Here is a 24,862-nt window from a genome sequence, read left to right on the forward strand (position 1 = left end):
TTTTCTCAAAAGAGAGTATTCATGAGCTTGTAGAGAACTAGCTTGTTCATATTACTACAGCAGTTCTCTTGAAGCTCTATGAATTTATGACAGGTCTATGGAGAATCTGACCACTGCAATATCAGAAGCAAAGCATGTCACATGTGCATGGCCTGTCCATGGCATGCTGTCTGGTGTAGGAATTATTATTCCAGCGATTATTTCTTAAATAAACTTTTACTAAGATTATTAAAAAAAAAAAAAAAAAGAATTAATGTTTCTTTAAACTTACACTTCTCTGTATCTATTCATTGATCGTTGTGACTCTTCTCAAATCCCCGAATATATAAGTTAAAATTGTGTAAATTACTGATTCATACAATGCTGAGTAATTTGTTTGAACCCAAACAGTGCTAGGCTTCAGAAAGGATCAGGCTAGATACTTCACCTTTACCACTAAGCAGCTCATCAGAATCATCACAGAGCTCCTCTGGTGTGCTTACCACACTCTGGAAGGGATTCTTGTTACTGATCAAGTTCCTTCCACATGGTTTTAAATTCAGCTATGCTCCCTCAGACACAGCCTTACTGATGGCTTACATATTTATATAAATTGCTGTGACCCTCTATTTTGTTAAGCATATGTGAAATTTTCTAAGATGAACAACAGTCACGTTTCTGTTAACACTCCAAATCTCTCTTTTTGGTTCCCATTGGCTGGATCCAATATGTGTCTTTAACTCTGCGAGTTTAACACTGTGAGTATGGTCCTTTTGCTAATTTGTTTGCAAATGGGTTTATGTATCAGCAGCCAATATGATTCCCATGGGAAGAATAATTTAAATTCAACTTGTCTTTAATATTGATTTTCTTGGGACAAGAGGAAGTTGAGTCTTTTTGCATGAGTATCAACAAAAAAACTCTTTAAAAACTTCTATTGATATAAACTTATTGCAGTTTGCATGGAGAGAGGTGAGACCCCTTGCTTTTTGTTTCACAACACTACCACTCCTACTGCTGCCTTTCAGGAGAATTTCTTCTATCCTAGTGAATTTTATTTGTCCTTTAGTCCACAGGATGGAATTCCTAAGGTTGAAGAACTAGAAACATTTTCAGTGGAAATTTACATTCCTGATTTTTATCAGTACTTGATTTTATCTACTCCACATTTTTTAGAACTCTAACAGCAAGGAAATAAGCTTTGAAGAAAGTGAGTGGCTCCAGCTCAGGGAAACCAGAAAGTTAGATAATGCTTCAACTGCAGTATAATGTAATTCAACCAGTTATTATATTCAACCAGTATGAATATAATTTCCTGCAGAGGTAAAAAGCCGTGTGTGGGGAAGATCCACAGAACCTGACACAAACCAGTCGAATTCAGATCTCCGCATACAAACTGTTCATCATTCTCTTTTCAAACAAGAGTCCACCCACACCTAGATGTTATTTCAGATTACATCCTAGAGACAATTTCATTGTGCAGCTCTGACAGTACTTGGCACAAGAATGAGGGAGAGAGTGCCATAGGTGAAACTTCCCAGTGGGAAAGAAACTGCACAGGCACATTCAGCCACCACAAATGGAGTGCATGTGGGAGTGCAACACCATAGGGGAGAAACCATAACAACTTGGAACCGTGAGAGGGAAAACTTCTTCATCAGTAATTCTGAAATGTAGGGATTCATAATCAGCTCATGTAGGAATGAGGAACTCCACATATCTCACAAACGCCCTCTACTGAGACGTGGGTCTGACAGGAAAAAACACTCTTTTTGCACATTTATGCAGCTCAAGGCACTTGATAATTCCAGAGCTAATTCCAGATTTGCACATCACAACAGGTGTAGTCCCGTGAAGAGCCAAGCATATCTGCCACCAAAACTACCTGCAGTAAGTAGCCTTTAAATAAGTGTGTATACTTGCACATTAAATGAAAACTGGGTTCAAATGGAGCCCTGGAAGTGATCATGTTTGAAGGCCTGATCATCAGTCAAATTTTAAAAAGAAACAAAGCAACAACCAAGCAACAAATACTACCTAAATTTAAACACTGAGCATTAGGAACCAAACCTTCAATAAATGTTGTAATATCACACATTATACTAGTAGATACACCTGGAAAGTGAGCATGCATTGTAGCAGAGAGTGACTTCTTCCAGGCAGTCAAGTGTACAAAGTAACTCATGTGTTTTTTCTTGTTATTTCAATAGAAGCTTTCTTATTTGGATGGAGGGAACTCTGCAAACCAAAATGGAAATTCAGATGCTCCTAGCACAAGACAAAGCTGGAAAGCTGGCAGAAGTGGCTTTCTTCAATATTCATGCAAGTTCTCTTTTGAGAAACAAAGCTTTATCCTATTGATACCAATTCAATTTTTGTACCATTTTCATGGTGCTGATTTTATTCATGGCACAAGGGTAACAGGTGCCGTTACATTTAACCACATTAATAAAGGAATTAATTGGGTGCTTAACATTAAATACACAGGTCATCTCTCTAAGCACAACTGTAGCTTTATGCATGCATTTAGATTCTATTTGTTTTACTGTATTCATTCAGTAGGACTTCAACTCATTAAAAGGTTAAAGAGCACACCACTGAGCTGCAAACTGGAGTCAAAATCCAGGCTTCAGACTCACTTAGAAACAAATGTGATATCAACATCTTCCATCCCATTTGTCCATGATAGAAAACTAACAGACAGCTGCTCCTACAGATTCGAAACAAATAATGATTTTCTGTCAAGGAAGTCTCAAAGAGACTTCTCTCAGTAGACTGCACTCAAAAGGACTGCACAATGCCAGCTTACTCTACTTCCATCTCAAGTTATTCTCCTAATATGGTGTTAAGAAGCACATTATTGAACACACATGACAAAAGAAAAACATTGCTATTAGTTCCTCCTAGTGCGAAGATAATGGGATTCCTGTGCTTGAGCTCACATGACACTGGAGCCACTTCAAAGAAAGTGACAATTTTATTGTGGGCCCATTCATCACACTCAGTGGGGTTTTACTGCAGATGCTCATGGGGTTTGTATTTGGTTCATCTGACAGCCTCTCCAGAATTATTTTTTATTTCAATGCAGCTGTATTCCTTATGTGTTCATAGAAAAAAAATCAGAGCATTGCCAGCTAAGTCTTCTTTAGCACCTTCATCACAGGACAGAGATTCAAGTTTCTATACCGTTACTGAGGCTGATTGTTGATTGTCTTGTATTAGACAGTCCAGTCAGGTAAGTAATCATGTGATTCTCACCTTAAAATAAAAAGATACAAAGTAGCATTTGTATAGTGCAGATTTTTACCTAAAATCTGTTCTGAAATGTTGTTTCTATCCATAGCAGAATCAAATGCTGACCAAACTTCATGGGTTCATGTTCATCAATTTATGTGCAAATAATCACTACTATACCAAGCATAACAAAAATCTTTGAAAGATCTATCTCCATTTAGAAAGTAGGAGTTGTTGAGTTTTTCTATTGTGTTTTTAAACTTTTCTATTTAAAGAGATCCTAATAAATACAAACACAACTACTTTTTGAGGTACATTCAACAGCAGATTTTCAATAGGCAATTCACATTTTAACATAATCAAATTATTGAAATATTACTGGTATTAAACATGATGAACTAATTTAGTCATTTCATAGTACTGTGGGGGCACTAGAATTGCATTTGGATGATAATTAAGCTCCATATGTATTGAAAAACAATCCACTGTAACCAAAATCATTGCATTTTGGTGAAGGTTAGTCACCACACTGAGAACCACAGTACTTTATTGCAGATCACACACCACTGAGAGACATTATTGCTTTTAGTTCATTTGACATACACAAACCTCAGCATTCTCTCTATGCAGCAGAGCAGCAGATTGCATTAAAAACGTTTGGAAACCCAGTCCAAGTGCTACCAATACAACATCTTTTACATTACTCCAGGAGACAGACAGATTAACTGCCTGAACTAGGAGCTGTAAATAACTTATTAATTAATATTGTTATATTATATTATATTATATTATATTATATTATATTATATTATATTATATATTAATATTAAGCATTAACTAATTAATTAACTGTAAATGCACTTATTGGAGCACTTTTCACCTTCTTTGTAATTTACCTACTTCAGTGGAGGTGAAGCGGGTTCCCTTTACAAAGGATGTTCTGATGTCTTAAAACAGTTATTTTGACCATGTCATTAATATGACATGAGGCACCTTTTAGAGACACAACAGCTAAATCTATACATAAAATGAACACCGATTCCCATCACTTCCCTTCTTCTGCCTATGTTTCCATGCCTATGAGCATACATGACAGAGGGAACAATGCTTTTTGATATATCAGCTTGGAGTCATGCTGCAGCCAGTTACAAGGGAGGCTCTCTTTTGAGTTTAGAGGCAAAAGAATAACTGCCCCAATCTGGATTTAGTGACCTGATTTCACTTTCCTGTGCACGCCAAATAAACTACTGCATGCCACTGAGTGAATGACAAATTAGCATTTCCCCTTTACTGGTTTCCTATCTCCATCCTTCCACTCTCCATCTTCTCACAGAACTCCCACTGGGTTCAAACCACTGAGTTGAAGTACATCCTTGCGGCAGTTTACCAGCAGGAGTGTCTGGCTCATGCACGGATTCGCATGCACAGCTCTTCTGGAGCTGCTTCAACTCCGCATACTGAGTATGCTAGCAAATTATTAGTAGCAATTATTGCCATTAAGCTATTTGTAGCAATTGTAAAGTGGGTAATATTATTTGTTTTCATTCAATTTCTGTTTCTTTGAGTTCAGAATCGTGGATCTAGAGCTTCCAAGTCCTGCTGCATCTTTATTGGACTTAAGTTATAAAGTTGATAAACTCTAGACGCTCCAGCTAGCCTGGTCCCGGCTCTTCCCGCCGAGGCAGCCCCGAGCGCGCTGCGCCAGGGCCTCAACCGGGACGGGGGTGGGGGACGGGGCGGGGAGCGGTTCTGGGGCCGGGCGGGGGTGATGGTCGGTACAGCGGTACCCCGGGGCGGTGGTGAAAGGCCGGCGTGGGCCAGCGGGGCAGGGGGCAGGTGCGCAGCGGGCGACGGTGGCGGCAGGCGCTGCTGACGGTGCTGCCCGGGGATTATCGGCGGGCGCCGGCCGGCCCCGCTTTTGCTGCGCCCGCTGCCGGCCCGAGCGCGGGGGCCCGCCCGGGGACAAAGGGCGGAGCGAGCCGGGGCCGGGGGTCGGGGTCGGGGCCAGGGCGGGCTCCGGCTCCGGCCGCCGTCGCCCACACAGGGCACCTCCCCCAGCCATGTCCCCCAACTACATTCGGAGCTTCTCGGAGGGATGTGTGAGTACGCGGGGCGCGTTCCCCTGGCCCGACCGCAGCCGGGGGTCCGGCCCCAAACCGCGCGGGGGCCGCGCCGCGCCCCCGCACGGGCCAGCGGGGCCGCCCGCCCGCCTGGCCTCCCGGCCCGGGCACGGCGGGGCAGGCGGCCGGAGCGGGGAGACAATTGCCCCTCTGGGGAAGCTGAACTTTAATTTGCGGGAATTGGTATGCTTCTAAGCATGGTCAGGTTTGATGGTGACACGGCGGTCCGTGCTTTGCCATCACCTGACATCATGTGAATGAATCAGTACAACGGCAAAACGAATAGACTTTGGGTCGAAGCGCTCAGCTCCGTCTGGCGCCTTCTGCAGCAGTGGAATACAGATAAAGGCAGTGAAACAAATGAACTGGCAAGTGCTAGACAAATTAACGTTTATATAAAGTTAGTAGGAACAATAAAGTGTTGTAAGAATATTATTTTGTTAGAGAGCTACTGCACCCTTCATAGGCAAACTGTCTCCTTTAAAACAAGTAGGATAAAATATTCTGGATAATGAAAAAGAGCAAGTAGACCTCCAACAATAACACTGTTCATTTTTTGTTTTTTTATGTTGAATGAACCCTCTGATTTGCAGCTCAGGCCGCCAACAGTAATTGGACAATTCCACACTCTTTTTTTTGGCTCAATTCGAATGTTTTTCCTTGGTGTTTTGGGCTTTGCTGTTTATGGAAATGAGGCCTTGCATTTCAGCTGTGACCCAGACAAGAGAGAGGTTAATCTTTTCTGTTACAACCAGTTCAGACCTATAACTCCTCAGGTAATTATCTTTTTCTGTTATTTTTTTCATGGTAAAAATCCAATGTGAAACAAGTAAACTGCAAAAATTAAAGCATGATTGTTCCATATAAGTACTAACTGACTAGGGTAAATATCACTAGCTTTTTTCATTAATACTTTCCTTTTAATATCCCTTCAGCTGTGACTAAATATGGAGCTGTGTTTCCTGTCCTTCAAAATAATACTCATGTTTCAGAACCCAACTAAACTTTTCAAATCAAAACATAACTGTTTTTTACCTTTATTGTCATCTAAGCTTTTATACATTGGATATATATTAAAAACAGACTTGCAAAATGTTCCAATATGCATGTGTTTTAGCTATTCCAAAGCAGTTGTAAATGATCTGACAGGTACATTTCTGCTACATTTTAGGTATTCTGGGCATTACAACTGGTAATTGTACTGGTACCTGGAGCCTTTTTTCACCTCTATGCTGCTTGTAAGAGCATCAAACAGGAAGATATTCTCCAAAAGTCATCCTACAGTGGTTTTTATATTTTCTCTGTTTTCTTAAGGATTGTCCTTGAAGTTGTGGCCTTTTGGCTTCAGATTCAGCTCTTTGGTTTCAAAGTGAATGCAATCTATATGTGTGATGTGGGAGCACTTGATAAAAAGTTTAACATTACCCGGTGCATGGTGCCAGAGCACTTTGAAAAGACAATCTTTCTTATTGCAATGTACACATTTACTGTGATTACAGTGATCTTGTGTGTTGCTGAAATTTTTGAGATCTCATGTAGAAGGCTAGGTTTCTTAAAAACTCAGTGATGTCAACTCACACTCATTTACTGCTCTGTCCACCTGCAGTTTTGTAACAATGGTTTCAAACCACAGCAAAAAAACATCTCCTCTATGCAGTGCTGCAGAAGAGAACCACACTCATGATTACTGAGGCAGAATAGTCACTTGACATGAACTCCTCATCGAAAAATTTGCACACTATGAGAATAATCTTTGTTTCCATGTCAAGGTCAAAGGCAGTAAGATCTCCAAGAGCAATATATTTTCATGACCTGCTACCTATGATAGTTCTGCCTCCAGAAGAGTGTCTGTGTGTGAGGAGATGGTTATTTATAAACATACTTCTATTCACAGCTTTTCTGAACACATGCCATGTGAGTTAATAAGGCCATTGCCTTTCTAGGAAAAATTTTTGCAAATTTTTTACATGTTCTTATAGCTTGAGAATTGAACAATAATAGTGGATACTCTCTGGGTACCAGAAAGCATTCAAGCATCTTCCCAAGAAGTGTCACTGGGATGCAACCTGCAACTCAGCTCCCAGTGGCAGAGACTCTTGGTTAGGCTGGGGTGACAACATATCCATGGATACCAGCTCACTTTGCAGAGGCTCAGCTACCGTCACCTGCTGGCTCAGAATCTCCTTTTAAAAGTGAAAGACTAGTATGGTATTCTTTGTGCTGACTGCAACACCTCATTATGTTTTGGCTTACCATGTAGAAGATTTTTACCAATTTAGTATGATCACATTTTGAAGGAGGAAAAGGGCTTTTTAACAATTTTGCATAAGCGGCTTCAAAGTGTCAAAATAAAATCTTGGAAAAAAGCATTTCCTAGGCCCAATCATGATTTGATTTCAATGTGTTTTGCTTGTGTGTGACTGCAGAATTGGGCCCACAGAATTTTCTGCTGTTTGTGTCACATCTAACTTTTTTGTGCTCTGACTGAAGCTGCTGGAATAACAGTTAAAAAAGAACTCTGCATATTAAAATTATTCTATGCAGTAAGTGTATTGGGTTAGGTTAGGTCTTCTTAAACTTTTTACAGGCATCAGATGTTTTTGTGTGCAACAGCTTCTTCTTAAGGTCTAATAAACATATTAAATTTAGAAGTGATTTCTTTGTGCTGAAGTGACATAGAGGAAAGAAAACAGATTTCAGAATCAGAAAGAGAGGAGGAGGTAGTTTCCTGTATAAAATATGTACAAATAGCTATAATAACAATCAACCATTTTCCATCTGTTTTTCAAACATAAAAAGCTGAGAGCCTGATAACATAATTTGGGTAATTTCAGAAATATTTAGAAAATTCTGGAAAAATTCTTACCAACTGTATTACCACCAAGTTTTAGTTAATAAGTCCCAAACACAGTTGAATTATCATAGCCTTGCAATTCTCACCCACAAAAGTAAACCTGCTAAATAAAATGGAATAGTAAGGTTTAGGTGTCTTGGATTTGATTGAATCTGGGCCGTTTAAAACAAAGTGGCCTACAACTAGATGCATGGTTTTTTAAATATGCTGATCAAGAAAAAGACTATGTATTTCAATACATTCGCTATATTAAAGCATTAATATTATTTTTTCACTATGGAAATAAGTTATATGTTGTCTTAAAGAAATGTCCAGTCAAAGCTATCAGATTTATGCAATATTAAATATTTGATATTTGCAAGCATTGCAAGTGAAATAAAAATCATTGTGCTAACTTCTTGTTTGCATAATATGCCATGTTCTTTGGTTGATACATGTTTAAGTTTTACTGTATATGTCAATATACATCTGGAATTATTCTTACCAATTGAAACTTGTAATCTCAGGTAAAAAAAATTTATAAAAATATACAGTATATAGAACTACTAAGAAAAAGAATTTATTTTCATGCGCTAGGTACAGTTGTTACCAATGGTACACTTGAAATCCCACTTCATTAGTTATTTGTATAATAATAAAATAATCACAACCTTGTATGTATTTCCCTGGTGCTCAATATGTCATTGCTTGTTGTTCTTCTGTAAATTTCCAAACACTTCAGAAGGGTCAGAAGAGTGCCAAAACCAAAAAACCCTCAGGAGTTCTTTAAGTCCTTGTTACCATCAAGAGCCTTGAAGAACAAGTACTGGCATGGAACTGTCTGAGGATCCCTGGAGTGCTTTAGGAGCTGGGTTACTCACCACCATGGGCTTGCTCTTTGTGATCAAATTCTGGAACATATTAAAAATTTTCCTTCTTCCAAATCAGATACACTGATTTTTTTTTTTTCTGCACTTCCTGTGGAATTAAAATTGTCAAATTGCTCAGTCTTTAATTTTTTTAAAAAGTGTATTATTGCCTTTTAGTGCAAATGTTTTTCTATGCCTGATTCAGCCATTAGTTTCTGAACGTTGATGGAGATATTATGCCCATGAAAAGAAATAATTTCCCCATGGATGTCAACACTTCTCTTTCCTATATTTGCCATTTGTTTTCCTGGCGCTCATTGTATTCTCAAGTGTCTATAAACTTTCCTTTTGCTTAGTCTTCCAAACTCCCACCACTTTCATCATTTACATTGTTTTCTATCAGCTTCCTTCCACTCTTACTCCCTCTGAGATTGATATGCCTTCATGCATTTCTCAGTGTTGAGCTGATTTTTGCTCAAAGGCTTAGCACGTATTTGAGACAATCGTGAAGGCTTTTTTTGTTTGTTTTTGCCATTAAGAAAGGAATTTATAATACAGTCGGGGATTCTTTGATTAAATTCTATTTCTTTACACAGCGAACATGAAGTCCTGTCTCCCAGAACACTGAGGAAGTACTTTTGTTGCTTACATCAGGTTCGCACTGTAAGTGCTTCTTTGACTTTTTCATTGTTTCCCCCCATACTCTAGCCACCTAATTTTCACAGACAGCACTCAAAGCAATCCCCACCTCATGTGTTTGTAGTCAGTTTCGTCTCTAGTCAGACATCATGACCATTTTCGTTTTCAGTTAACAAAGAGCTGTAATTGTGACGTGATTGCATTTACATCAAAGGTATAGCTCCTCTGGGCCAGCCAGCTTCTAGTGTAGCACCACAGCATCCCAGTCCTGTAACCACTCCTTGTTCTATTCCTTTCATGGATTCCTCTCTTCTGTTCAGACATCATTTCCCTTCTGTTCCCTTTCTGGCACACTCCCATGTCAGCAATGAGACAATGCAGCCACCTCTCCTACACTGTGCCTCCCTCCAACATGCACCCTTCTTTATGCCCTGCAGCATTGACATTCTCTTCCCTTGCAAACAGACACTTTGAGATCAAGAAGAGGTTTGGCAAAAGGGCTACCTAAAAGAAATGTAAAAATAGTTTTAACTAGGGCATCATAATAAGGTAATAGACACTAAAATAATTTATATTGTGAGATGCATTTGAAACCATTTTGCTTCAACAGTTCACATTTCTTGTGCTGTTCTTATCCCCTCTCTGCAAAACCAGAAATCCCTGGCAGTTCCTCTGAGAAAAAGTTATCTGGGAAGTGGTGATCCTATGAGATGCATGTTCCAGGGCTGACAGTCTTTCTGATAGCCGCCAGGAAGCAGCCCAGTCCTATTAGCCAGGCCGTGGTAGTATTGCAAAATGCGGAATTTGTTAAATTTTCTTAAGAAAGGATTTTCTTTGATGTTTAATCTTCGAATACTTTCAAGCTTAATCAAGGGAGATTTATTCTGTGAAAACAGCAGCTAACAAGCAAGCTCTAACTGATATTCAAGTGTTAGAAAAACAAGTCACTTGGTCGTAGAATTGCCTTGTTTACCAGGTTTACATTGTTTGCCAGGTTTAGAGCTTGACATCCTTCATCCATCTCAGACCCTGGGGGAGGTTAGCAAAGCTTGGGAAGAAGGATGCCCACTGGTAATGGACACAAGGAATGAAGAATTTACAGGCCACAGGGCCATTTGGCAGAACTCACAAAATAAGGAAGAAACTAATAAGGCCACTCAGCTACCATGCTGCAATCAGCTCTGACTGGGTAAAAGGTAATTCTGGCAGGGGGAAACCCTGACCACCAACTCGTGGACCAGTAACCCAAGAAACCCAGTGACTCAAATAAGAAAGCCTAACATGCTCACTAATTAGCAGAAGAAGCAAGAGGATCATTAACTAACAGAATACAGAAAACTAATTAGTAAGAGAACTGTTGTTCTCTTATTAAAAAACAAAGCAGCCTTTGTTTGCTAAAATGTATAAAGTGCTGATAGTTGGGGTGCTTGATTTATGGAATACCCCCAAACACCCAGGCTCGCACAACTCTGAAATGAACAATCAGTATCTCTCTCGGGTGTGTATCTATTGGCTTGCTGCATACCACGTAACTAATCAGATTTTTGCAGACAAGAGTTTTTGGGCATGAAGGGCAGAGGCCCAGAAGTAAAGGTACAGCTCAGCCCCCAAGGGCCTCACGGACTTTAGCAAGCCTTGGTGCAGCCCAAGGAGAAGTTGTTTCAATCTGAGAAGGGATTTTAGTTGCAGGTGTACCTGCACAGGCCAGGTCTGCACAGCTCTCTGGGTTGTCCTGCCAAAGGGAGGGAGGGAGAAGGGACGGGGAGGCCGTCACTGCTCAGCCCAGGGCAGCCGGGGCCAGGCTGCCGTTCCACCGCTGCGCCAGCGCTCCGACCGCCCCGAAGTCTCCAGCCCTTCCTCACGGCTGCTGCAGGACGGGTTTCAAGCACTAAGGGGCCACGAAGGTGGCGTTTGAGGCTGTAGGTCCCCATAGACAGACGGACGAACGCACGGACAGACGGACAGCCTCGCCCGCCCCCTCCTGGCCAGCAGTGGGCGCTCCCCGCGCCCCGCCGCCCGTTCGCCCACGGCGCCCGAGCCGGAAGCGGAAGCGGCGCGCGCCAGCCCCGGGAGCGAGACCCGCGCGCCGCCGCCTGCCGCCGCTGCCCGCGCCATGGCGGCCCCGGCGCTGCCCCCGCTGCCGCCGCAGCTCAAGAGCATCCAGCACCATCTGCGGACCGCGCAGGAGCTGGACAAGCGCGAGCCCGTGGTGGCGTACTACTGTGAGTGAGGAGGCGGCCGCGGCGCCGTCCCGCTGGCCCCGGCCCGGCCGCCGCTGCACCGGGCGGCGCGCTCCTCCCCTGCCCGCCCGGGCTGCCCGTGGGATGCGCGGGGGCGGGGGAAAGCCCCACCTCTGGGCGGTGCGGGGTGGTCGCGGCGTGCTTCGGCTGCCGCTGCGGCCCCACCCGCCTTTCCTCCGCTCCGTGCCTGCGGAGGTCCGGCCTCTCGGCCGGATGTGGTTTCTAAGCTAATGGTTGTCATCATGGACTGTGAGCCTTTTTAAAAGACTGCATAGTGAATTAAGAAATACAAGCTTGCTGCTAGTCTTAAATTCCTGTTACAGTTAAGCCACACTTGTAAAGGCGTCTAAGACTAGCAGATCACCAGCAACGTATGTTTATGTTGCTGATAACCCACCCTTAAGGGGAAGGAAGGTTGGTCATCACAGCATTGGTACTTTTATTGAGATAAGAGGTCATTCGAGGGGTTTACTTGGCTTGTCTTCAAAAATGAAATAAAATATATCTGTAGAACTAGTAGTTTTTCCTTATAAGGTGATCTTAATTTAGAAGAATGAATTAGTGAAATTTAGGTTTCAGATAGCTCTGAAAAAAGTGCTGAGTGACAGAAGAATAATTTTACTTTTTCTGTGTTACACAGGAATAGTGTGATAATGTGGAAGAGTGCAACCAGGAAGGTGAGGTAGCCACATATTAGAACACTGGATGTTCTCAGTAGTACCCGCTCTTTATTTACTGGAAGAACACAAGACAGGTGACACTGTGTGTGGCAGGAGGCACCAGCTAGGTCAAGTTGCACTGGGGTTTATTTTGTTTTGTTTTTCTTTATTTCTTTGGATTTCTCTGTTAGCTGTAACACACTGTCTGGCTTGACAAGAAAAAGACATGCATTAGTGTAGGTGATAAAGTACAAGTCTGTTCTAAACCAGAAATGTTTTAGTGTACGATCTCTACTTTTCTTTGTCTTTTGCATTCTGAAACTTAGGTCTTAGTGTAGAGGAAAAAAAAAGCCTATGTTGGATAATTACCATTTTCTGTAAATTTACCTTGTCTGTCCTAAGTAGTCTGAAAACTTTATTTTTTCATCTGACTACTTCAACACATCTGGTTCATTACTGAATATAGCAAAGACTGTATTCTAGAGGTATCTATTTCATTACAGTATTGTGTAAAGTAAAAAGCACTGACATCTCTTTTTCAAGTTAGATCTTGCTCAGATCCTTTGTTTTTTAAATACACGAAGGAGAAGAATTTGTTTTCACCAGTGTTCCACTGATGACACTTATTTCCTCCCATGTTGGGTGAGTTTGTCTGGATTGACAAAAATGCAGTATTCATGCTCTGTAGTTGTTTTTTTTCTTCATTTAGCTCTGGCTTTGAAGCAAAAATAAGATTTATGAAACATTAATTTTTAACATCATGAGTTTGGCATAATTACATGGAATCCCAAAGTATTAATTATTAATATTGCTACTCTCAAAAAAATGTACTGCATATACTCCTAGTATGCTATGAATAATAAAAGCTTTAGTAAAAAGATTTTTAGAAGTGTAGAGCAGGGGATACAAAAAGATTTCAGGATTCCTTTCAGATAATGTTTTGAAAGCCCTGCGGATTTATGTAGGGTTAAAGCAACGCTTCTCATTAGATATTTCACTGAAAAAAAGTGAGCATCTCTGTGGAGCCTTTGAAATGGGCTTCAGAGGAGCTCTATACATTTTATATAATGTATTGTGTGGAAGGCGTAGAGTGAGGAGCACTCTGTGTGCTAGATTTTGTGTCATTCTCTGCACTGGCGCTTCCCCACCAGGCTCATCTGCAGGCACTTGTCTGGCACCCTGCATGTCCCAGGACCAGGGGGCTGGTGAGGCACAGCAGAATGCACCCTATGTTGTTGAAAGGCTGTGTTCCATCACAAAGCTGCTTACGCAGCCACTCTGTGAGGGGAATCGTTGGTTAGCCAGTGGATGTAACCATCAGTCTGAACAGTGATGTGTTTATAGCTTTGGAATGTTGCCATATGTGGTTCATACAGAAAAAAAGCTCCAGTCACAATATTATTAATGTTGCCATGGCACAGTAGTTTGCAGTATGGGCATATGTATGCTAGGTTTTGATTTATCTTAATTTTTGTTAAATTGCATTTTTAGATGTCTAATAATAAGAGCTGTGACAAATTAATTTCAGGATCGGAAGCAAGTGAAATCTGGTAGGATGTGTTTGCAGCATAAAATATTGCTTTCTAGAGCTTAACAATAAAATTTTCAGAGAAACTACTTACTGCTCTTGTTAACGTTTTTGTCTCTCATCATAGGTGCTGTAGGTGTACTCTTAAAGCTGGGAATTTATGTGACAGTTACATGATTTATTTGCCTTTTTTTTCCTCTTGTGTTGTAGTGCATTTTGAGCATCAAGCTAGCATAAATCAGTAATGCCACCTAAAGAAAATGCTGTAGTCCTTCTCTGGTCTCTCATTCCCAACCCTAGACTGCTTTAGAACCAAATGTTGATGTAATTGTATGATGAAAGACAGTAATAAGCTATTTTTCAGCCAAGCCAATTCACTGCTGCTTAAACAGCTGTGTTCCCGCACAGACAAAGAAAAGGAACAAGACACAATGGCTGGGGGCAAAGGCAGGACTCCTGCTTTTTGGTAATGCTGGCATGTGTTGATTTACAGAAACTGTAATTTAATTAACATTAATCTGTTTTACACAATATAAATAGCTACAGCGGGGATTATTTGTCTTTTTCAACTGCCACATAATTTTCCACATGACAAATAAAATGTTGAACATTGATGTTCTTATGCACTCTAACACAACATTTTTTGTTGTGCTACTTCCACATTGCAAACATTTAAAAACTGGTTTATTGCTGATAATCCTGTGTAATCCTTACAAAACCTTCATTCTTAACCTCCTTTTTAGGTATTCAGATTCAAAGCAGAATATGATCAGTAGCTTTATATGTTGTGTGTATACCGTTACCTTTTTAGCCCTATCTATTGTTAGTAGATGGATGTAATTGAGCAAAATAATTAAAATATTTTTTTTTTGACAGTATGCACCATAAATTCACATGGTTGTAACATTTCTTCTACCCAGAACACTGACTGTAGAGAAATAAAGAAACCAGGTTTATTTAAAAAAAAAGTTTAGTAGCACATGATCTCACAAAACAATTCTGATTTTAAAGAGATTAGACACGTAATGGTTAATGCAAGTGTCCAGCACTCTGGTATTCTACCACTTTATTTTAAAATGGCTTCCTCCCCATATGATACTTTTTCCACTTTTGTATTATTTGTTAATCATTGTCATTAAGTATGTAGCTATTTCAGGATCAGTAAAGGTCAGCTTATTCAGCAGGTATAATGAAATATCTGAAAAGTGTGCTACATTGGTTGCCTAGCAAAGGACAAATATGTAATTGGTAGTCAACAAAATAACTTCTTATGTTAAAAACTTACTTGAATCTAACTGTTTGACTACTTTGAGATGTTATTTTGCAGACACAAGGAGGCAGGCTCTGATAAAAAAAATCTCTGGCCTGTAATAACTGAAGAAATCGTGTCTCCAACTTTGGCATAAGAAGTTGTACTGATGAGTTGTTTTGTTGTTTTCTTTTTTTTTTTTTTACAAATTGCAAGGTTTGAGAGGTAACTGTATCTTCCAAAAACTTCAAGTTTAGAGTTAAAAGCAAGATTTTTTGTTAATGACTGTTGTTTCAGCCTTCTAGTTGCATTGTTAATCTCTTTGCAAAGATAAGTGGTAGTCTGTACTTACTGAACATTGATGTTCTAATTCAAAAGTATTGAGAGAATGCCGGTGAGTTACCAGAAAAGGACTGATGTTTCATGAACAGTGTTTGGATAGTCAATGAATTCATGTGAGAAATTATGTTTCTAGTAACTTTTAAAAAGCAAAGTGTGGTGATTTGTGCTTTACAGTCTACTAAATATCAGAAAACAATAATATAAGATCAGTAGGTATGATCTTTATAAAAGAGGCATGAAAAAATATTTAATTTTTAATTCTTGAGATGGAAAAGCATCAGAGAAATGCTTCCATACTCTTAAGATTTGTGGTTTTGTGAGATCAAGCGAGAGAGAGAAGCAAGAGACAACTTTTATTCCACAACTAGCTGACAACCTCTTGTACCAAAAATCATTCAGCTTTTAACAGAAATATCCATCTGTTAAATGTGACTACCTTGTCACTTTCAAGTGTAGTCAGACACCTGTGAAACAAGCGTCTCTCTGCATACAAATTATAAGAGTTTTTTAGTAGTATTATTACAAAAAAAAAAAGGACTCTGAAGTTCATGCCCAGACTAAGAATTCAAGAAATATAGTTACTGTGCAATTTTACAATGGAAATACCATTCTTTTTTACCAATTCTTTCCTTTACCAATCCAATTAGTCCTTCTTAATAGGAATGACTAAAAATGGCCAAATATTTTAATTGAGCTTTTAAATTGTTCAATTTTTAATTGTATGTTGGTACAGTCTGAATGATTAATTTAGAAGATGCATGTAATTAAGAAGTATTAATAAAATTAAAAAGTAACTAGTATTTGCTGTATTTGGAGAGATTCAGCACATACTTAGTGACCTCATTTATACTGGGACATTGTGGAATTGAAATGCCTAAAAATGTGCTTGTAGAATTCCATATCTAATATGATCAAATACCTGAGCTTTCTAGTTTAAATGTTCATCTTTTGTACTAGTTTTATATAGTCCATTTGTAAACGTACGTTTTCCATATTCTCATATTGCTAGTGGCAGAAAACTATTTTGTGGGCTACTAATACAAAAAATGTTTTAAAGGCTTTTATTAGAGCTTGCATACAGAAGAATAGATTTAATCTGTTCTTTATTCAGGGTAAGCTAATATGTTTAAGTCAGATATTTAAGTAAATACCAATTTCATAGTGTACTGTGAAATTGTTTTGATTCTGCTATGAGTATAAGCTAAAATTTATACTTTTCCCTTTGCTTTCTATTTTATTTTTCTGTTTTCAGTCTGTTTGTTTGCTCTGATTATTTCAAAGATTTGTAACTGGGGAAGACTGTGCTCTTAAAACTGCTTTGTCTGTGGAGGCAGAAAAACTAAAAAAGTGGTAGGAATAACAAAGATAATTGAATAAACCCCACAATCCTTGAAGCAGACTCTGGGTAGTGGCAAAAATTAAAATGATGTTAACTGTTATGTACTATTTTGGGCTTTGCTTTAATTACATTGATAATATTTTAAAATAATCTGTTTTAACAGAGATAGGAATGAGAACATATAGAACAAGTGTATTTCAGAGATTGAAACCTTTTCTGAGTTACATGTATTTGTGTTAAACTCCTAAATTTCACTTGTTTAGTGTAAATATGCTAAGGTGCATTTTGTCCAACATACAATTCACCATTTTTTGCTATATATTTACTCAACTTGAACCTTTGGAAGTAGAATTAACAACTGTCTTATCCTGCCTGAGGTTTGCTGCTGCCTTTGAAGAAAGGATGCATCAACATTCTGATTTGCAGAATCACAAAATTGCTGAGGTTGGAGGGCTTTGTACGTCATCTTGTGCAGTGCCCTGCTCAGAGCATAATCACTAGGGCAGGTTGGTCAGGAGTGTGTGCAGGCAATTTCTGAACATCCCCAGGGATGGCGACTCCACAACTGCTGGGAGCAACCTGTTCCAGCGTATGATTACGCAGACATTAGAAGATTTTTCTTATGTTTAAATGGGATTTTTTGTATTTCATTTTGAGCCCATTGCCTCTCGTCCTGTCACTGGACACCACTGAGAAGGGTCTGGCTTTGTCATCACTCTCCACTGCCACCCTCCTGTCTTCAGGTGTTTACACACAGTGGTAAAACCTTCTGATCCTTTGCTTTTTGAGATTTAAACAATCTGAGCTCTCTGCCTCTCCTGGTGTGACATGTCCCTAGATTTTCATCGGCCTTGTGGCCCTTCTCATGTCTTGCACTGGGAGCCCAGGGCTGCAGGTGTGCCACACCAGTGCTGAGTAGAACAGAAAATCACTTGCCTCAACCTGCTGGCAGCACTTCTCCTAATTCAGGTGTGGATGTTGGTAGCCAGTAAGGTCAGGAGTACTCTTTGGAAGCTTATCTCGTGGTCACCTAGGGTGCTTTGTTTCACCTCACAGAGTAGTTTAAAGACATGAAATAGGCTTCTTCCAGTTTAAACTAAGCAAGAGGGTGATTCAGATTTGTGCTCTAATCAGTAAAAGCTGTTTTATCCTCATGACTTGACCACAACTAATCGAGAGTAGCTGCCTTCTCCTCTTTTCACATTCTAGAGATCTCAATTGCTGTAAATCCTATGTTTAATGTAGTTTTTCTGTTGTAATTTGAAATACTTTATTTTCTTTATTTAACTGTAGAGACCAGCTTTTAAAAATACAAGTAGTTAAAATATTATAGAAAAGCTTAGAAGCTTATGAATTGTACTCAAATTTTACAAGACCAAAATAAATCCTTAAACCAGACAGAAGTGTGGTAGTGTAGAATACAATAATTTCCTGAGATTCATAGTAGGTATTACTATGTTATTTGTTTTGTGATCTAACCTTAATAGTTACCAGTCATGTATGTAATTGAAAATTTTGTTTCACCTATTTAGCCTGTCTATAAGTTGCTATTATTATTATTAATGAATTGTAAGGGGTCTGACTTGAACTTTCACGAGTTTTAAGAGGCAGTTGAGGTCGTTTTGACTTAATAAAATTTGTCTAGCATGTAACATACTATATTGTTATCCACTCATTTTCTTCAGTAAGATTTAGAATACTATAAACAAATCTGGGAGGACCAGAGGGTCTATCTTCTGTTGAGTTTCTTAATTATATTTCTTGTAGTCTTCATTTCCCCATTTTTTGCATTATATTTTTTTTTTCTTACAGATTTCTCTGAGCTAATTTTATTTGAAAATAAGTATTTGAAAGTAATTTTGTTTCTCTGGAATGTTTTCGATTTTCATTTGATGCTGCCAGCCTAATGTCTTGTCTTTTACAAGTTTCCTTCAGCATCATGTAATGAAGAGACAGTGTAAGGCCTTCCAAGATTTTCAGTATGTTAAGTCTATTTTTAAAAGTCTTTGAATTCAGACAGCTTGGGCTTAGCTATATAGAAATATATTTATGACCTGCATGCAGAAATTACATGATTGAAATATGACACATTAATGTTTATGAGAGCAAGAATAATTCATTTTTATATAAAAACGTTTCCAGTAGTTTTGGATTTGAGTAGAATCCAGTTTAATGTCTTTGTGGCCTTTGCGTCTCACATTTATATTTCAGCTATTGACTTCCTGTACCAAGCATTTAACAAACGTTTTTCTGTCATCTTTGACAAAAGGGATGTAGAATATGAATGAGTAATAAATTATGGCCTGGTAAAGCTTTCATCCCTTATTCAGGATCAAAATATCGCTAAAATTTATTGCAATGTTATTTGTTACTATTTTATGTCAGTTTGTTACTATCAAATGTCAAAAATATTTCAGTTGCTAATAATTTATTTTCTATGCTAGAGAATTAAATATACACAGGAAAAAAGAAGTATAATCTTTTGATCCTGTTAGACCAGGAAAAAGAAAGATGGGTAGTAGGACAGAATTTAGAAGATAGAGAATCAACCTATTGTGCATGCTTGCTGGCTGGAACTTTTGTTCTCCAGTATTTTTTACTTGGCACAAAGTTAGTTTAAAATGGGAGTGAGGGGAGTTTCAGTTGTTATCCAAACATAAATCTGGAGTAACTTACTGTGTATGAGGAATGAATGTCTGGCACATACTAGAGACAAAATACTTGCTCTGAAATTGTGCTGTGTATTAGCAAAGGAAAAATAACATGGTATTACGTGACATAAATAAAGGCAGAGAAGTTTCTGTAAAGCTCACTGTATAATTCCAGCCAGCACACCCACACTTAGTATTTACTGAACAAAGATTAAGGGCAGCAAATCAAGATGTATATTTTGTAGTTGTCTTGGCAAAACATTTTTGTGAGAATTACTTGCCAAGTCTTTTTGAATTTGAAGATAAATGTCCTGTCTACAAACTCTGAGCAAACTCTCTTAGTTAATAATTGGCAAAACAGTTTTGTCTTTGTGTGTAAAATTACAAGTGACTTTAGCTCTACTTCTGATGTTATTTAATATTTAAACATTAGCTCTTTGTAGCCTCCTTTACATCCTTAGTATTTTAATTTCTGCACATACAGTACTACTTTGTTGGCCACATAAAAGTCTTTTTTGCTACTTAGTTTGAATAGAGAGGGGCAAAAACCAGTTGTATCTATTACAAAACTGAGTGCATAAAACAAAAAGGAGGAATAACTTCATTCATCTGTTTGTTCCCAGATATTCCAGATCTTAATCATAAATAGTGAAGAGAGATAAGAAATACAGGTCACTTAATTCCAAGATTGTTTACATTCTTCATATGGCATTTAGACTTTAAAGCTTGAAATTTTTTGCAGCTGCATTGTATGGGTTTAGTTTTCTTTCACATCAACATTTTCAGAAGCTTGGCTGTTAACAGAGGATTTTCTTTTATTAGAAGTTCCTGAACAAATGCCTCCTGTAAGTCAAGTTCTTTTTACTGTCTTTAACAGTATGTCACTGGTCATTAGGGACATGCACTTTAAACATTTTGTTCAATGTATAGAGAAGTTGTGAAGAGAAAACTAAAATGATTTTGACATTAAATGGCCTTTCAAGTGTGGTATTCTATAAGGTAAAGCAATGCATTTGTAATACATAACATTATGAGGATTTCTTTTGTAGTGTCTATATTGTTCAGGAGATCACTTTACACTTATTAGAAATTGAACCACTTCCATTAAAGCAAAAGTTTTGTGGCTTAGCAGGCATAGTAATAATACTGTCCATTGCTTTTGCAATATTGCAGAAACCAGAACAGCTGTATTTCATAGAATGTAAATAATTTGTTTTCTTTTAGATGTGGGGGAAGGGGGCAACTGAAGTCATATCACTGTTGACTTTCTTAGTGGAGATCCTGGAGGCGGTAAACTTTTGACATCTCACTCATGAGTTATTTGCTACTGAGATTACTTATCAACATAAACATTGAGGACAGTTCTTTGACCATTAATTGCTAGTTTAAAATTTGACTGATGATATTAAAAAAGGAAAGGAATAGTTTGCTCTTGCTGAAAATTTAGTAATGAGGTGCATTTGCCTGTTTGCTGCAGTTAGGCAGGAAAGGGACATTAATAGATTTCCTTCACTAAGTGAAAACATATTTTTCAGTTGCAATCATGTATCTTTACAATAAATTATACTTGTGTGATCAGACACACACAGAAGATATGCAAGAGATCACCTTAACTGGCAAAGGTGGTAGTGTCAAAATAGTCTTACAGATAGCCTTCTTGTAGAATACTTGGGACATTTCAAAACTAGAGCAGAGAAGATAACAGAAGACACAGATGTGGAAGAACTTGCATTTGGAAGTAAATTAATTTTTTTTTCCTTTTGAATATGATATAGTAATACTCAAGAATGGAAGAGGTATAACTAGCAGATGCTTTTTCCTGTTGTCAGTACTAAGGCAAAGGACTGCTTACTGCTTTCAGATTCACTCCCATATTGCTCTTCATACAGCTGATTTCAAAAGCAAAATTTTAAAGCGTTAAAAGGTTATTATATTTATTTCAGTATTGTCTTTCAAGATAAATACCAATTTGTTTCCTCCTCTTCCTATTTTGTTTCTTTCCGTAGAAATCTCTAGTTCTTTCAGTTTTTCAACTATTCCACCTTCTGTTTGCTTGATAAGTTTAATGATAGATGTTTTCAATCCCAAAGCCCTACTTCTGACTAGAGCAGCTCTGAGTAAAGCAGTAAGTGTACCTAAACATACTTAACATTCTGTGTGTCACTGATGAGATTCAAACTGGTAGAGTGTACTTTTCTTCTGTTTCTTCAGTTCATCAACTGAAACTGATGTTTGTGGAGATTTTGACTGGTGGTGTCTGCTTTGCATTTCCTGACCTGAAGGTTGCCTCATCTTTCATTGCAATCAAGTTTTATCAGTGTTTTATCAGTAATATCTGAGCCAAGACGATTTTTTGGCTCTGAATGCTACTAGGTAGTGATGCTCTGTCAATAGTTAATAGTTGTTTTCACAGACATTGTGCTCTTTCTTGATCACCATTTACTTGACAAAAAAGGAGTAGCTTTTGCCTTTATAGGAATGACAGCCTCATCAGAGGCATGTCTCTGGACAGGTTAGTCTTTCTTTCAGACATGTAAATGTATGTGAAGAAGTGAGCATGCAAAAATTGCAGACTTCAAAAGCTTTTAAAGATCACAATAGATTCTCTTGTTTGGGTAACTTAAGTGTGCTTTGACCTTTTGCTAGTTAATAAGATCTTTCGGGAAATCTTAACAATTTCTATAGGCAGTGACACAAAGTGGGACTTGGTGGCTGCACGTGGTAACTGTCTACTGTGGTCAGTTGTGTGGTACAGAAATGTAATTGCTGTGACAGGTGGAACACAATCTTATCTCAGGTGACATTAACAGTCTGTCTCTAGGATGTCTCTTGCTGCTGCTGCTGCAAGAGCACCTTCACTCTTTCTTGACAGTCTGTGCTTTGGGTAATAGTACTTTGGTTTTTAACAACCTAGGAGCTTTGGGTACCTTGGTCCTAGAATCTTTTGGTAGTAGGAAGGTGTTGGTGTGGAAGATTTCTTGGCGTCACCCACAGTGTAAAGTTATATATGGACAAGAAAAACGTTTGTCTTTTTCCTGTAACTGTTGTTCTCTGACATGTGATTTCTGTGTATTCAAGAGTTGTTCTGCATTTGTTCATTGGAGTGCCTGAAGGAGTCTTAAAGTCTTTTTCAGCCACTGAAATCCTAAGAGGGGAGAGGACTTTTTTCAGGGCTTTATACAAAGCATACAGATGTCTCAGTCCTGTAAATTCACCCCTTTGGATATTAGTGAAGGAAAAATTATCTGGCTTCCACGATTTAAATGGCTGTATCTGCAATAAGAGTGGAAAAACCCACATACAGATAACACAAGAGTAACAGTTACAACATAGAAGATCTTTTATTTTTTAAACTGATAAAAGCTAAAGATATTTTCAAGATCCATATATATGGAAACAGAGTTCTTTTTATGTAAATGAGTTATGGACGAGATCTGAAGATGCATACTTCAGCAAGTAAGGTAAATCTATATCCCATAATGAACAAATGTATTTTGAATTTGTCACCCTAATGCATATCAGTCTAAAAGTAATTTATTTGCCTCTGAAAATATCTGATCTTGGCATCCATCAAAAAGAAATAACTGATCTAGATGGCTCATAGGTTTAGCAATCTTATGTTAATTCTTAAGTTTTATATTGTTAAATTATACCCTGAAGTGGGTTCAATGGCGCTTACAATCAAGTATGTACTTAAAAATCAATTTAATTGAAGACTGCGAATTAGCTCCTTGTCGTATAATGATGGTATTTTAATTGATGATTGCTTTTAATATTAATTTTAGTGCCTTAGATACAATTCTGTCTCTCTGTGTTTGACTGTCTTTGAAATCTAATTTCAACCTTACATGTGCTAGTTTTGTAATATTTAACATTAAAGTGTCAGCATCCTGAAGATAAATTAGAAGGGCTTGAGAGTACCTATCAGTAATTAACTTATTAGTAATGTTGTCACTTGATGAAACCTACCTAGAAATTCTTCAAGTATTGTAGTTGTTTTAAGTTTTTACTAATTCCTTTAGTCTTGTTCAGGACTTCCACTTGGTTGTTGTTTACTGAAAACTTGAATATGAAGATGCTAGATCCTTCTATACATTGTAGTAGTAAAAGTAGAGAGGCACTGGAGAGCACAAGTATTTTATTTTTCAGGGAGAGTGTCTTTAAATGGTTAGGCAACCCAACAGCTTTAACATTCAAAAATAAGTGAGCTTTGCAGTCCCAAATAAGCAATGTATGCTTAGTCTGGTTTGAACACTCAGTTGTATGTAAAATAGGAAATACTACTTTAAAAATCCAGAAGAATTAGTTTAATTATGGCACTCACCAGCAGAATCTAAGTTTTGTAGAAAGAGATCGAATCTTATGAGACAAATTGCTAATAGATGGAAAATGTAGACAATCTTTTGAGTATAAAATGTTTTCTTTTGCAGCAAGCATGAGGATAAGTGCAATGTGATAGCAGTTGTGTTATAGTCATGTTAACTGAGGTAATTTGAAGGGAAAAGATTCTAGTGTGTGAAGAGGTGCTTGGGAGGACCGAATGCTAAAGCTGTGAGGCAAGTTATGATTGCTTGCTGAACTCTGTCCTGCAAGGACAATGGGGTATTCCATAATAACTACCTCATGACAATATTTGGTGGAGTTACAGCTTTTGATTCTTAAACTCTGCTTTTGAAAGTGTTTTGTAGGACTCCCTTGAGAGTCAGAAGTGAGAGTTAGAGGAATTTTTTTTTGTGGGAAATGTTCTGCATTTGATTACTGTATGTTTCTGGCTATTTTCCCTTCTCGGTGTGTGTTAATCCTAGAAAATAATGCTTGCATTTGCCCACAGTTTCATGAAGCCTATAAAGTTCTGCCATGTGCAAACCTAAAACTCACAGTTTTTTTGCTAGTAATAAGATAATTTTTAATCAGAAGATGTTAATCATTCATGTTCAAGATCTTACTAAAAACTGGCAACTCTACTTGGAGAGGAAGTTTGATGAAGTCTGTCTTGCCTGATGTAAAAATCAGGTTTGTGTCTTGAGTGCTTTGATTCTATGTATGCATATAGATGAAGATACCATTTGTTCAAGTTTTTTAAGGATAAATGGCTCCTGCTACATGAAGCTCCATTTACATCCATACACTCTCTCAAATCAATTTGAAGTTCCTGTTTGGGTGAGTTGCAAGTAAGGGTG

At 38.3% G+C, this 24,862-nt stretch overlaps 2 protein-coding genes and 1 long non-coding RNA gene across 7 annotated transcripts in view; 2 read left to right on the forward strand and 1 right to left on the reverse strand.

Annotated features, from left to right (window-relative positions):
* Positions 1–5,233: 5,233 nt before the first annotated feature.
* On the forward strand, positions 5,234–9,129 carry GJE1 (gap junction protein epsilon 1). The gene is made up of 3 exons (XM_053974697.1): positions 5,234–5,312; positions 5,927–6,109; positions 6,505–9,129. The coding sequence occupies exons 1-3, from the start codon at positions 5,274–5,276 to the stop codon at positions 6,898–6,900; spliced, it is 618 nt and encodes a 205-aa protein (XP_053830672.1). The 5' UTR covers positions 5,234–5,273; the 3' UTR covers positions 6,901–9,129.
* Positions 8,245–11,673, reverse strand: LOC128805785 (uncharacterized). 3 transcript variants are annotated; one of them, XR_008436563.1, is made up of 4 exons: positions 11,370–11,673; positions 9,685–10,178; positions 9,048–9,144; positions 8,245–8,290 (listed from the first exon to the last, which is right to left on the reverse strand). It is a non-coding gene; the product is annotated as an uncharacterized LOC128805785 (long non-coding RNA). The 3 variants fall into 3 exon arrangements; XR_008436562.1 differs by having other exon boundaries at positions 9,048–9,135; positions 9,672–10,178; XR_008436564.1 differs by lacking the exon at positions 8,245–8,290 and adding an exon at positions 8,835–8,885 and having other exon boundaries at positions 9,048–9,135; positions 9,672–10,178.
* Positions 11,674–11,739: 66 nt separating this feature from the next.
* VTA1 (vesicle trafficking 1) overlaps positions 11,740–24,862 on the forward strand; it is a 36,971-nt gene continuing 23,848 nt past the window's right edge. For 2 of the 3 annotated variants that reach the window (XM_053973660.1, XM_053973661.1), the window contains exon 1: positions 11,740–11,896. In XM_053973660.1, coding sequence (XP_053829635.1) covers positions 11,788–11,896 — 109 coding nt within the window. In that variant the 5' untranslated portion in view covers positions 11,740–11,787. Of the gene's footprint in view, positions 11,897–24,566; positions 24,696–24,862 lie in introns of those variants that run through there. The other variant, XM_053973662.1, reaches the window with a different exon arrangement.

This window comes from Vidua macroura, chromosome 3 (genome assembly GCF_024509145.1).
Source record: "Vidua macroura isolate BioBank_ID:100142 chromosome 3, ASM2450914v1, whole genome shotgun sequence".
Taxonomy (NCBI): domain Eukaryota; kingdom Metazoa; phylum Chordata; class Aves; order Passeriformes; family Viduidae; genus Vidua; species Vidua macroura.